General features: G+C 42.3%; 2 protein-coding genes across 5 annotated transcripts in view; one reads left to right on the top strand and one right to left on the bottom strand.

The window, feature by feature from the left end:
• The window catches only part of PPP2R3B (protein phosphatase 2 regulatory subunit B''beta), a 51,277-nt gene extending 48,748 nt beyond the window's left edge, over positions 1-2,529 (top strand). For both annotated transcript variants that reach the window (XM_076358607.1, XM_076358618.1), the window contains one exon: positions 1,326-2,529. In XM_076358607.1, coding sequence (XP_076214722.1) covers positions 1,326-1,470 — 145 coding nt within the window. In that variant the 3' untranslated portion in view covers positions 1,471-2,529. The remainder of the gene's footprint in view (positions 1-1,325) is intronic.
• A 94-nt stretch (positions 2,530-2,623) lies between these two features.
• Positions 2,624-14,547, bottom strand: part of LOC143170359 (cohesin subunit SA-2-like) — a 63,676-nt gene continuing 51,752 nt past the window's right edge. For 2 of the 3 annotated variants that reach the window (XM_076358579.1, XM_076358584.1), the window contains exons 28-33: positions 13,248-13,402; positions 13,010-13,138; positions 8,854-9,044; positions 7,655-7,829; positions 6,553-6,646; positions 2,624-4,971 (exon numbers count right to left, since the gene is read on the bottom strand). In XM_076358579.1, the coding sequence (XP_076214694.1) occupies positions 4,963-4,971; positions 6,553-6,646; positions 7,655-7,829; positions 8,854-9,044; positions 13,010-13,138; positions 13,248-13,402 (753 nt within the window). In that variant the 3' untranslated portion in view covers positions 2,624-4,962. The remainder of the gene's footprint in view (positions 4,972-6,552; positions 6,647-7,654; positions 7,830-8,853; positions 9,045-13,009; positions 13,139-13,247; positions 13,403-14,547) is intronic. The other variant, XM_076358595.1, reaches the window with a different exon arrangement.

The following is a 14,547-nucleotide window of genomic DNA, read 5'->3' on the forward strand; positions in this document are numbered from 1 at the left end:
TGGTAGACTACGCATCTTTCTTCCAAATCCTTGTTTTCAAATGTGTAACTCGGTAAAGTAACTCTTAGGATGATTTTTGTTTCCTGATCGAATCAGTGGTGAACTTGTGGGAGAAACCCAAGGTATTCCGTTCACTGCCTAAGCACCGATTGATGCTCACGTAATTGAGGCTTTAATACCCCTGGGAAGGATGAAATAACAAAAAAAGGAAAGAAAATCAAGAACTATTTTTTTCACTCACTGCTTCGTCTTTACCTGGTGTTCTCAAAGCATCATTTTGTTAGATTGCTTTTACTCAAAATGGTGGTGAAGCTGGCTTAATATGTTTAATAGTTTATCTCTGAAGTGTTTCAACAGAACTGCATTCACAATTGAAAATGTTGTTCTTCCTCCCGCCGCTGCTATTAATGCTACTCTATTTTAGTGTTCATGGTGGCTTCTTAGTATTTAACTCTTCTTTGCCCTACGTCTTTCTCTGAAAGAATACTTCTAATCACTACACAATGCCATTACAAAGTCACATTTGAAGAACAGATACCGCAGTGTCTAAAGCCCGTTCTTTGCCTAGTCTTGTTAAGTAGATGGAAATAACCACGTGCCGAGGCGAGATGCAGCAGCGCTTGGGAAGATGTGCACGAAACTGAGTCAACCTAGCCCGGGAAATGGCCAGTTCTTTAACCTGACATCGTAAATCTCTACAGTCTTCAAGTCAGCCTGCACTGACTTGAGTTAGTTAAGCATTACTTTTCATTATCCATCTGCTCATTTGCATAATCAGCAGGAGGTTATCAGTAATTCCTCATTAAACAATTGGCTTTTGCTTTCTAGCATCTGCTTCAAATACACAGTTGGTTGCTGTCACTTCCTTGTGCTCATGTGCATTTTAGTAACACTTTCAGTATTCTTTTTCTTCTGTTGTATCTACTACAGGTGTCGTTTGTTCAGCCTAATTCTAGCTTTCTTGAAAAGAACTGGAGGGGTTTCTGTCAAGCACTGCAGTCTTGCATTTGACCATTTCTAACTTACGAGTAGTCCACTAGAGCAGTATGGGCTTTGAATCCTTTTAGTAAAGCTGCGTATCTCACTAATAAGTTCTGCAGGTGATGGGAGGGTAAGCTGGCTTAAATTTAGGTAATTATTACAGAAACCTAGTGCTGCTTCTGGTTACATGTTTCTTGCCTGTAAATATAAAATGCTGGAAATGATGTTCTTCCTGCAGGCGCCTTGTTAGCGTTCTAACCTTTGGGCGCTTCCCAACATAGAGAGACACTCTCTCCTCCTCTTTTTTTTTTTTTTTTTTTTTTTTTTTTTTCCCCCGCTCCTAGGTATGAAGCAGAACTGAACCCTGTAGACCATCAGAAGGCCAACGTCCTGAAGTATCAAATGGAAAAAAGACCGTTTTTTGAAATGCCTTCCCATCTGGCTGATGTAGACTTGGATGAATATGACTACGAAGAGGACTTTGAGTAGTGGTCACTTCTGGTCGACACTTGCAGAACAGAAGGGACAGTCTGCAGCAGGTCTGCTACACACCTATACGTTTCAGTGGGGTTTGTTTCCAGGAAGTCAGCTTCGTTTTGTGCTAAAAGTTATTTAATCACTACACTACCTTTTAAATAAAAGAAGCGCATTTGTATGGAATGATGAAACTTTTTGTATTTATTCAATAGTCTATAGTTTGTAAAATAGATGAAAGTATTTATTGACAGATGTTGCATAATTCTTTTTTGGAAGGATAACAATATTTGACTTTGGCGAAAAGTAATCTACCGTTTTTAAGAGAACTGTGTAATTCTCTCTAAGTTGATGTGTGGTGCACTGACCATCTCCATCCCGTATGTGAACAGGTGCTCCTGTCCTGGTGTGGGAGGTAAGGAGACAATTTATATCTGGCCTGCAATGCTTATATGCTCATAGACAGTCCTAGGGTTTTTATGCCTTGGCAAGGAAAAGACGTGACCGTGAGTGCATGATTCAGCTCTCGCTTACAAATAGGGTCTCACTCGACAAGCTGAGCGTATTAGCGCACAAGGAAAGCAAACGCCTGAGACAAGTTGCTTCTCTTCTCCGTGTAGTCCTTGTTTGCCCCAACTTTTAATTTTGCTTGCCCTTTTAAACTTCAGTCTTTTCACTGATGTTCATTATAAAAAGATTATTTAATAATGAAGTCTGTTTTAGTGTTCATAACTTGATCCAAAATGAGTGTGTTAATTCATGTAGAAGGAACCAATTTTTTTAAAATCCTTTGTATAAATGGTACTTGATCAGTGATGTGCACTAATTTGTTGTGGGCATTCAGTGCTTTTGTCCGTCCCCCTTCAGTTGTTTGCTATTGACACATTCCATGGATATTCATCGGTGTCACAGCAGCTTGAAATTGTTGCCTCACTCTTACTGTTAAACAGATTTTGTTGGAGGAAAAAAAAAATGTACAAAAAGATGTAAGTTATTTTTTGGTTGCAGTGTAGATCTGTTAAAATGTTTAAAAATCATGTTTGCATTTTCAAATAAAGATTTTCATACATGGAATTTAACAGTTCCAATTATTATGTTATGTACTGCATACAATTAACTTCCTACTATTAAAGAACCCTTTAAGATACGATGGGTTTTCCAAGTATGCAGTCTGGTTGGATAATTACACCAAGCTGCATATGCAAAGCAATCAAGCTTGAAGCAGGTTTTTCTTCATCCAAAAGACAGCGTTGCTGAACAGCTGGAAGTGGCTCAGAAAAATCTGTTCTGCTCAACCCATCACACCATCTCATGGAGAGACTTACAAACCTGGGGGTCTTAAGCAATGAAACTCATCACTAACATCTGTTAGTGAACCTTTGACAAGGCAAACTCAAGTCATTTTAATACCACTCAGGATTTTTAAAAATAAAATCAGGGTTGATTATGCCAATTTTAATGGAAACTCATCAATGTCAAATTTCTCTAGTGTTGGTCAGATACCTCTCACCACTTGCCCATGGTTTGGGATTTTTAAACGGTAAAGATCACAGAGGATTTGTGTTAAGCATCTGGGAAAAAGGATGACCAACTGGCTTTCTACAAGATGACCCTGAACTTCTATTGCTGTTCAAGGGATAGTGACTTTTCCCTACCTCAAACCCTTCGGCTGGAAGCCCCCTTCTTAAAAAGGGGGCTTGTAAATGGGCATGTGCAGCCAAGGACTTTCTCATCACACAGTGACATTTCTCCCTTAAACAACCAGAGCGATGGTGCAGGGTAGATCTCTTCTGCAGCACCTGTAGCTGTTGTTGCCACTTTGTGTTTAAGGAAGGGCCTCTTCAATCCTGCTCCCTATTATACTTTTGATAACCCAGTCCCTTTTTTTCCCTGAAGGATTTGCACAGCTCTAGTAGAGCAAATCACAGTGTTACTGTGGAAGTGGCTTTTCTTGCAATACAGGAATGATAAAGATTACTGTACCTTCCCCCAGAAGGATAATTCCTGGCCCTAGTCCTTCATTACAAGAATTAAAGCATCTGCATGTTGGATGTGGTCCCAGGGATAACTGCTTTCTTAGTCCAAGTCCAGCTGTATTCTGCCTACCTGGTAAACGTTTAGGCCTAGAGCCACAAATCTAGATGGATGAGGGAAACATCACTAGCACAGTCCAGGTACTGGGGAGGGGAGCAAGTCACAGGGGAACTGAGAACAAGTTGATCTGGGTGAGAATTGGCATTATCTTGTGGAGTGCTAGCTCTCCCCTTGCATACGTAACTACGCAAAATGAAACATAATGGCTTTACTACTGCCCGGGAGACGCTCATGGCTTTCACTTCCATGTTCATGGGAGCTCACTTCTCAGTCTAATAACAGGGCAAACTACAAAGCCCAGTAGCACTGCTGCTCCTCTTTCTCCAGACTTAGTGTGGGAATAGCACTTGCACTTTCAGTGCTAATGGATAGCAATGGTTACATAGTTTATTATACACAGTTACAATAAAAAAAAATATATAAAAAAATAAAAATAAAGCTGATGATTGATGATTGATTGATAGCATTAATGCAGTGTACAATTCCATGGAGCAGTGACAAAGGGTCAGCAAAAGCAGCCACCGCACCCCAGCCTACTGCCTCTGAAACACTCTTGAGTGAAGAACATTTCCAAATTCTTAATGGAAAAACTTATTTTGAAGGGCCATATTTACAGTCTATTTACATTGTCTTTTCAGGCTTTATATTTTCCAAGTAATTACCACATGATCACTGTGCATGAAGGATTTCTTCCGGAGGAAAATACTCAGTCAACTGGTCCGCTGTTCCTTTCTTTGTTACTTAGAAGCCTTGATGCAAGTCTCCTGGGAATGTGTCCTGACCCCCACAGATGACTAACCACACCTCTGTGAGCACTGGAATTTAGAAATGGTTTCAGACGATTTGATCCAGGTTCTCCATCTTACAGGCAGGAAATGGCACTGCCAAGCCCCCTGCCACCACCCAGCAGGTCACAGCGTTCACAGCTGGGCCAGGCTCCTTTTGCCCCAGGGTCAGGTACAAGGAAACAAGTAGATATCCATCCTGGTTATCTCAAATGGTAAAGAACACATCCAGCAGAACGCTGCCGCCCCCCCCCCCGCTGATCTGAGCAAGCTTGTCTCGCCTAGTTTACAGAGTCTTTGACTCAATATTTGTCAATACCCTGCTTCCAATCCTTAGGTTGGGAATTGTTCCAAGGCAGCATCAAGGACCAGGACGCAGTTTGATGTTCGTAACGCCCACAGCCTTAGCAGTGCAACAGCCAAATCAGTAACATCACGAACAGCAATGTGGAGAAATCAACCGCAGTGCTAGTAACTGGTTCTGGGTGGATGCCTACAGGCAGGGATTTGACTTGATCGGTATCTCCTGCTGCCTTCGTTGATGCCATCACAACCCCATTTTCAGTTAAACAATTTGCAGAAAAAAAACGGTAGCGTGTTCTTCACTTCCATTTATCCTCTCAGCTTCTTAACTGTCCTATACCAGAAGAAAAAAAAGATTGTCAGTCTCATGCTATCAAGAAAACATCATATAAGAGCACATAAGGAATCAGAATAAAAGCGTAGCTTCTAACCATTGAGCAGCTTGGCCATAGCTGGCTCTTGGAAAGCACTATATTTAGCTTCCACAAAAGGAAAGAAGCGTTTCTATACCACAGGGAGCCCAGAAAAGGCACTACAGGGAAAGGCCACATACTAGATAAGTAGTGCATTTTCTGTATGGCTTCGATCTTGGTCCACAGATTTAAGTCCTTTTATTATCCATCTTCAATAGGAGCTGCTCCAAGCATATGGTCCAAGCAAACGGTCTACATTTTGAAAAGCATACGACTGGAAGAAAAGGTAGAAGTCCCTTTTTCCTCTAGTCCTCTTTGAAAAAACCCAAAAAACCCCACCACTCAAATACAAAAAGAAACCATTTGTTCAACTTTACAGAAAAAACTCATTTAAAAAGTCAAAAATCAGACAAGGTCTTTGAACGTGGCTCTTAGATCCCAGATAACCAGAGCCACTGGAAATCAAGGGGTTGCCTAAATCACTGCAAAAAAACCTGTCTGCCAAACCCTGGGTTTACATTCTATTAGAATTTCAGAGAGCAGGGGAAATACAGGAGAAAAACCTGAAGGAACCGCTCAGCCCCTTGCAATGGCTGACACGGCAAACCCTTAGAGGACGGGAGGGATGTGAAAGGCTGCAGCCCAGGAAACCTCATGGCCTCTTTTTTTTTTTTTTTTTTTCTTTCCCCTTTCAGTACAGTCGCTGCTGCAAGACCCCTGGTGTACAACAGGCTATTTGAGTCCTTGCACTCCACCGTCCCAAAGGACTAAAAGTCCTTCCCTGCTGCAAGTATCCATTCCAGGGCTGAGCCCAGACCCAGGCAGACAGCTGCAGTTTTGCCAAACTGATTATCTGATCCCAAAGGCAATCGGTGCCCACAAGACAACCCCCAGGCTACGCTGGCTGCCACTCCAAGCTCACAAATGTTCGCAAGCTTCCCTTCAAATCCCCAGCTGGTTTGGGGACAATTTAATCTCCCCAACAGCCTTGACTGGAAAAGGGCAAGAAACAAGGGATGCTCCAGCGAGGGCCCTGGGCTGACCAGTGATCAGACACATTCTGAGTCTTTCGATCTAAAGAGCACAATGCAAGCACCATTTTTGAAGGAGACATTCCCTGCAGGCCATGCAGCAGTGCCATCTCCGCAATGTGTCAGTAACATGAAGCAACTGCAGCAAATGGCTCTTAATCAAGGAGCTTCACAGCATGGGAAAAAAGGAAACTGGATCCTCCTCTTAATGCATCCTAGCTGGTGTTCAATGTACTAAGGATGTCTAGACGCTACAATAAGAATTGCCTTAAAAATGCAGCTCAAGCTGAAGAAGGAGACTACAGCTGCAGCTGGAGAGGGAAGAAGGGAGAACCCCTTTTCTCAGCCTGAAAGGGGCCACGAAAGAGCAGCCCCTTTGCTGCTAGATGGGTACTCATGAGATCCTGAACTCACATTCACCCACCTCAACTACAGCTGTCCTCAGAGCTGGAAAACCCGAGCCGGAATTACCTGGTCTGCACCAACCACGTCAACATCGACATCTTCAATTGTGTCTTCTGCTTGACCCTCCTCTGAGACACCTTCTGTCTTAATCTCATCTTTGCTGGAAAAAAACAAAGCTAAGTCTTGAGAAACTTTGTAACAGAGGTTGCACATTGCACAAGTGTGCTTAAGGCAGAGTAGTTCCCATACTAAGATCTGCTGCTGAGATATCCACGTAAGGTAGCCCAGAGTTTCTGGCCCAGTATTTCCCAGGTATGAAAGAGGTTATGCTCTGAGGAATTGCCAATAAAGCAAGTTCAGAAACAAAACATTCATTTAAACAGGGGCTACCTTCATGTTTCACAAATTTTTGTTCTATTTTACTTGCATTCACCAGGTCCATTCAACAAGTGTCCCAAAACCTGGAAAAGTATGCGTCTTTCTGGGATTTGTGTTTCGTCTTTTAACCTACCCATATGGGAAGTGGTGCCCAACACCTCAATAAATGAACTGTCTTAAAGGAAAACATCCCAGCTGAGCACTCTGAGTGCTTTACAGAGCTCAAAAGTAGACTCCAGACTCCCTATTTCTGCAATACCTCTCTCACATCCAAGTTCCGTGGGGTTTCACTCAGGCATGTGTGCATGCTGCACGCAGACATGCACCTCTCTAAAAGACAGTCACCAGTTACACAATAGTTAATAGCAGATCTGCAGAGACAAGAATCCTCCTTCATTTCCAGAGATGCCGAAAACGCTCATCGTCCGGCTGCAGCAAACAGCCAGGGGGTAACCAACACCACAGCCTTCTCATCAGGACCAGAGAGAAGAGAAGTGGGACAGGGAACCCTCCTCCCTTGTCTTTTTCTCTGCACACTCGATACTAGTCCAAGAAGGCACGGAAGCCCTGTGACAGTGGGGGACAATCAGGCTAAAGCAGCAAATGTAGATATCGGACTGAGGAAGCAAAAACACAGCCTGCCCTTGGGACACAGCCCATAAGAAAGACAGGAGGGGCACACACCCTGTGCCCATGGAAGTATTATGAAAAATGGAAGCAGAGGTGGATAGAGACCCCGACTGTCAATACCGGGACAAGTGAAGGAGCTTGTAAGACACAAAACTCTCACCAGTATCTTCTCCGCAGCCCTCCTGGACAAAGGAACGGCAAATGTTCCTGCAGGTGCATCTCTCGAGATTTTAGCCTCTTTCTGCTTTTCCCTGCTGCAGAGGCAAGCTGGGAAGCACATTGCAAGTCTGGAGCTTTGCTTGCTGCTTCAGTCTGGCTGGTTTCAGGCAAAGACCCTGTAACAGACAGTGAACATACTCGTTCTTCAGCCTCACCCTCAGAGGTCTTGAGATGGACATTTCCAACATGTTCCCCACAGCAGTGAAGCAATGGGGCCAAGCTCCAAGAGAGATTTGCAGCAAAGCATTCATTTATTGAAGGAGCCAGCTAAAAATCACATAAAAGAAATTCAATTTAATTTGCCCACTGGTCATTTTTGCAATCTAGATTTATGATCTTGGCCCTGGTCCATAAGTGCTATCAGTACTGCTGAGTCTATATAACCCTCAAGAAAGGAGGGCCTTTGGGACACAAAGGAACAAGCTTTCTGAAGGCAGGTCACTGAAAAGAAAGTTTCTGAGAAAGGATGAGAGAGAAACTAAAGTACGCTCTGGAAAAATTCCCTTTCCTCCACATACAACTGCACATGTCCATAGCACTTAGCATTTTTACTGGCAATTGTTTTCATCATGGCTTTACTACATTTAATTAAGTCCCACCATATCCATTCAGGGAATACCTCATTACGGATTGGAAGTTCGTGAGAGCTGCTAAAGACTCGATGCGGCCCACCTAATTATCACACTTTAAGTTAGGAGTATAATCTTACAGGCTCCCTAGAAATTAAACAGAGAGAAAGACCCCAGAAGATGATTTGGCCCAGATCATCTGGGCTGAAGATCTTAATCAACTTCTGGAAATACCTCTCCTGCCTCAAGTATCTAGAGAGCCTAAAGCAACAACGCCCTTAACTTAACAATTGAAAGCAATGAACCAAGTCTCAATGGCACAGACAAATGCCAGAGCTCAGTACAGAGCAGAATTCAAGATTATCTGAATTCGGCTCACACAGAGTCTCCAGACCAACCTTCCTGCTATTGCCTGATGAAGAGGCCTTTAACAACAACAAAGCTGAAGGCAAAAGCCACAGTTCAAACTGGAACGTCCAACACACTGTGGTACTGCTAATGCAAAGCATGAAGTGCATTTTTGCTGGGACAAAACAAAGACAGCCCATCCAGAACGGGGAAGTTTTCATACCATTAGACAATTTCCTTTTAAAAGAAGACATCTTAGATGTGCCCACGGGGGACCACTCTCCTGAACTGCCGAGGACAGAGCTCTCCTCGTCTTCACTTGCCAGTAAAGAGTTTCTGTACCAAATCAACGGCTGCCATTCGTCTCCTTTGCAAGGCAGTGGTTCTGCTGTGTACCTCTGTAAGTAAGCATACCTAGAGAAAACCAGAAACAAGCATAAGAAAACTCAGTATCGTTCCCCTCAATGTCTAGGGAAGCTATTGCTAGAAAGGCATTTTCCCTTTACTCTCCAAAGGTGCAGACAGAACTGTCAAAGAAAAAGAAAGGGCATCCCTTTCCTCAGAAATATCGGACATCTCTGAAATACCTGAATATTTAAAATGTAAATGTCTTCAAAGCTAAAAGAGTGCTTGAATTTCAGCATTAGAAACAACACTTGACTCCCAGGAATTACAGAATTACATCAATCTCTAGAAAGAATTTCCTGAGCAGGAAAAGTCACTGCCAATTGCTGCTGCCAGGAGCAGTCTGAACGGAGCAGAACTCTGCGAGGATGCACCCCTTGTCCTGGGGGCCCTTTTCTGCCTCATGGACTGCAACGCAAAGGAGATCCCAGGCGAGAGTGAATCACTCCTTGTGATTCAACAGTACAGCAGGTCAGGAAATGGGGTATTTACGCCATGAGTGCTTGTTTTGTCAGAATTTAAAAAAAGACCAACCAACAAAACCACTTTCCTATAATATCATCTCAAACTCAATCCAATTCTCCCAGGTTCCCAACAAAATTTCAAGTGTCTGCAAGAAGCAGTTAACGGCTCTGCAGTTACGACAACACAGAGGATGTGAGAAACATTGGTTCAAATCCCTGTTCTGCCTGATTCAATCCAGAGACTTGACACAGGGCCTCCCTGAATCCCAGGTGAAGCTATCACCTTTTCTGGAGCAAAGAGGTCTCCTTCAAACATTCTTTTTGAAAAACAGGACATTTCTGACAAAGTCTTTCTGACCCGTTCCCACTTTGTAACAATAAGAAAAGAAAACCAAAGTCTGACTCAGGATTAGAAACTGGATATTCACTACATTTCAGCTACAGCTCATCACTTTAAAATCAAGCCCAGTGTCGTTAAAACAGACCCCACCTTAGCAAATACCAGAAATGACAGTTTCAACGCCAGCCTGTACAGTATATTATTCTTTCTTTGATTAGGAGTGTGGCCTGGAAAATATCAGACATTTCATTCACTTTGCAAAACAAGAAAACCAGTGCTGGGAGGAGGTTAGGGTTAAGCACCGACTCCGAAACAATTAGAGTCCTGGACTCTGGGGGCCCCAGGCATCGAGAAACCCTGGTAATGGAATTTGTTGGTTTCAAACAAGCACGTATTGTAACTACTGTTTTAGGGTCTAATCCAACTGCTATCAATGTCAATGGAAAGACTCCTACTGATTCAGGAATCAGGCCCTTCATGCAGCTTGTTATTCAATAATTCATTTCTTGTGTGCATTTTGTGGCACAGAGCAATTGACAAGTCAGATATTTTACTGCTACAGCCTGGGCAATTAAAGGGGAGGAGGTTAAAATCCAAATACTTCGATGGTGTTGAAATATACTCCTTTCTAACAAATGCCCATATTCTGTATCTCATCTGTTACAGGTATGTTCACATATGTTAACATACAGACCTGGACATCAATCCTATGATTAATAATAAAAATGAAAATAACCAGATGTTTATTTCTAAAAGTTCATGTTGACCTAAAACATTCCATCCAGTAATTTATGATGGAGCTAAACCTAAATATTTCTAAGAGGAAATACAATCTCCAGCCCCTGCAAGGCATTTTAGGCCTCCCAGAATAGAAACCATTACTGTAGAAACATAATCTGAATGTAGTTGTGGATAAAATTGCAATTTCCCCCCTTGTGAATTACATTGTTTCCCATTTGTTCCCAGCAGCAGTGGAAAGGTCCAAAGCAGTAAGAACTGAAGTCAAAGACCATTCCCTGCTAGGTTCTGTATTTCCCACAGAAGTTTTCAATGAATAAACCTACGTGAATGTATCCAATACATTCAGGAATATACTTCTGGAATATATCCCCTCTGGTCAAGAAGTTAAATATAGCCCTAGGAAAAAAATTATCAGGATTTAGCTTTAAATCTGCCCACACCAATGATGAATTATTTTCCTCTTGTTTAATTAAAAATTACTCCTTGGAGGTAAATGAAATGACAAGGTTTTTCAAGGATGGCTTAACAGAAATCTACTTACTGCACAAGTGTCACCACACAGACGATAACAGCTCTTTAAAATCCAGACAACGTGGACAGAGTTGTACAGAAACTGTACAAAACAGGGGCTGGAGCACCTCCCCTATGAGGACAGGCTGAGAGAGCTGGGGTTGTTCAGCCTGGAGAAGGGAAGGCTCCGGGGAGACCTAATTGCAGCCTTCCAGTGCTTAAAGGGGGCCTACAGGAAAGATGGGGAGGGACTCTTTATCAGGGAGCGTAGTGATAGGACGAGGGGGTAACGGTTTTAAACTGAAAGAGGGTAGATTTAAGTTAGATATTAGGAAGAAATTCTTTACTGTGAGGGTGGTGAGACACTGGAACAAGTTGCCCAGGGAAGTTGTGGATGCCCCATCCCTGGAAGCGTTCAAGGCCAGGCTGGATGGGGCTTTGAGCAACCTGATCTAGTGGAAGGTGTCCCTGCCCATGGCAGGGGGGTTGGAACTACGTGATCTTTAAGGTTCCTTCCAACCCAAACCATTCTGTGATTCTATGGTTCTGTGAAAACCACCTCTAGTAGTAGATCTCAAAGATTCTCCCCGAGAAAAATGCAAGATTACAAAGGGAAGTTATCACTACCCATAGATTATCCACTTTAGATTTACCAGGGGTTGTAATCAGTATATGTCAAATATTTTTCTTCTGTATTTTGCATTTTGGGTTTGAATTCATTCTTTAAAATACATTGTCTGGGTAGCTGGCAATCATTAATAAATTGTGTTTGTCATGTAAAGTAACAGGAAAGTAGACATTTTACCACTGTTGACCCTTGTTATATAAAACCCAGCTGATGAGCTCCATGGAAGTTAACCTCCAATTTAAGACAAAGTGACACAGGAGCAAACATTTTACACAGGGCTCAGCAAGATGTGACGGTTGGGTTTTTTTTTCCATTTCTGCTGACTGCCTCTCCAAAGTGGAACTTTTCTTGTCAGGTGCGTATGGAGTGTTTTGCTCAGAAATTCAAAAAGGCAGATGTGTCTTAATGTTTCATCTTAAATTCCCATGTTTCCATATACACTCTTAGGAAAATGGAAATACCTGTTATATATTTTGCAATCGTTTTTACAGTATCTGTAAATAGAAGACTGAAGTGCAGAGATTCAGATCCAAAATAAGCAGCACTGACTAGGGAAGTAATGACAAAGGTCAAATAGAAGGAAGAACATTACTTCCTTCTCAGAAATGACTGGAGTTGGGGCAGGTGAAGAAGGGAATAAGAGACATAATCATACATCTCTCTGTTCAGATGCATAATGCCCCGTGATGCCAAAATAAGGCTATCATTCTTCTATTATTAAATGTAAATATTTAAACCACTGTAAAACAGGCCCAACTGGATCAGGGCATATTCCCCTGTAAATAGTAAATTTGTGAATTTAAATATCCACATTATGAATAGTGTCATGTATATTTCTATTCCAAATATATTCCATAGAACTCACATAATTGCATCCTGAAGCTGTGGAATTAGATCATCACAAAATGATGATCCGGGCACTATCTCTTCCTCAATCTTCTCTGCTTTACTTTTCTGTTCAGAAAAGCATTCCTGCCGCTCCACTAGCCAGTCAAGTTGCAAATCTCTTCCACCAAATTAACACTGTCATTCCTTTAGAAGAATTGCCATATGTGGCCATAACTATGTCTAAAGAAGATCTAGAATGCGTACTGCGCATACAATCTGACATTACTACTACTACAAAATTCAACAAGTGTCTCTCAAACTAACAGCCTCAGGAGTGGATTGATTTCAAAGGTTTTCTGAAAAGCCCTTGAGCAACTTCTGCAACACTGAAGGTCAAGTGTCCCATGTACAGGGATACACAAAACACAAACTGTGTATGACAGTGTACAAGAACTTAACTTACACTAGTCTTTTGTCTGGCTTTAGCAGCTTGTTGGAAAATTCACTGATGATTAACAGAAAGCTCAGGTTAGGAGGCAAGCATTTTCCATCTACTCCAGTAGCTCCTTGAAAAGCAAATTCAATCCCTTCCCTATTGGAAGAAAAAAAAAAAAAAAAAAAAAAAAAAAAGAACAGAGTAGTAAAACAGACAACTAACAAAAGCAATGACCATGGACAAAATGATGTTACGTGACACATACTTGTGTATCATGGCTACAGATTCTCTAGATTTCACTTGGTCCCAGCCAAATGTTAGCGAAAAGCGACGAGCAAGTTCTTTCATATTTGTGAAGGAAGCAGAGGAGAAGTCCACACCATTACTGCTGTCTTGGCTTTCTGCATGTGTCTGAAACAGCTGCAAAAGAAGTCTCAGATAAGCAACGATATGTAATCCTATAGGCAAACAAAGCACCAGGAGGACACAGACATGCACAGCAAGCAACAGTTAGCTTACACAGACAGAAGCCTTACAAAAGAGCAGGTAAGTCATGTGCTTCAGGAGCACATGACTGGAACAACAACAAAGAACTGACGCAAAGGACACTGTTGTGCTTAACAGATAGGCACAAATTAAAAAGTAAAAATAAAAAACTACGTGCATAAACAGAGAACCAGTTCCTGAAGATGGTGGCTCCACTGACCCCATCTCCTGTTGGGACTTCTGAATCAAACCCCAGAGGCCTAATTTGCCTGAGAGGCTTTCAGAAGCCTTAACAGAATGCAGTTACAAAGCAGCAAGTTCGGCAGCAGCGTAGTCCCATTCCTGAGAGTGAGACTGGGTCGAAAGCACGTCTCGAGCCCAACTAACTATGTTTTGGGTTTTTTTCCTAACAGAACATGGAGGTAGCATGTTCTCTTCAACCTGTTAACTTTCAAGGTCAAGCAAAGGCCAAAAAGGGCCTGTTGTCTATGTGATACCTAAACACTGACTATGTCAGCAGAATATATGTAGCCAAATGCTGCTTAGCCTCATCTAAGCTCAGATTTCAGGGGCTAGTTCACAGATCTAAGCCCTTGGCAATGCGTGTGAAATAAGCAAAGCTCATGTATCAGTACTCCCTGGGAGGAGTCTGCTCTGAGGTTTACAGCACGACTCCAAGCTAGAAGCAGCTCTGGTCATGGGCAGAGCCGGCAAAAGCAGCTGCTAAAATAGCTAACTGGCCTCATCAGTCAGCAGCTGCAAGCCCCAGCAACTGAGACCCTTCAGAAGAGCTGCACCCCACTTTCTTACAGAAAAAAATCCTGAAAATACTGGGGATTAGAGCTGGCCAGCCACAGACACATTTGTGCTTCCTCAAATTCAGTAGGAATTGAGGCACTCTGTAAAATACAGAATAATATCCTTAACTTTTGTTAAGGTTAAGAGACACCTACCAAGAGACATGTCCCAAGAAACACTCCATAATCTCACATCAGTCCTAACACACTATGGATTTGAAGATTAAAAAGACAAAAAAAAATCATGCACAAAAACAAATTTTAAAACAGATGTAATGATTT

The sequence above is a fragment of the Aptenodytes patagonicus genome, chromosome 1, assembly GCF_965638725.1.
Source record: "Aptenodytes patagonicus chromosome 1, bAptPat1.pri.cur, whole genome shotgun sequence".
In the NCBI taxonomy this organism is placed as follows: Eukaryota; Metazoa; Chordata; class Aves; order Sphenisciformes; family Spheniscidae; genus Aptenodytes; species Aptenodytes patagonicus.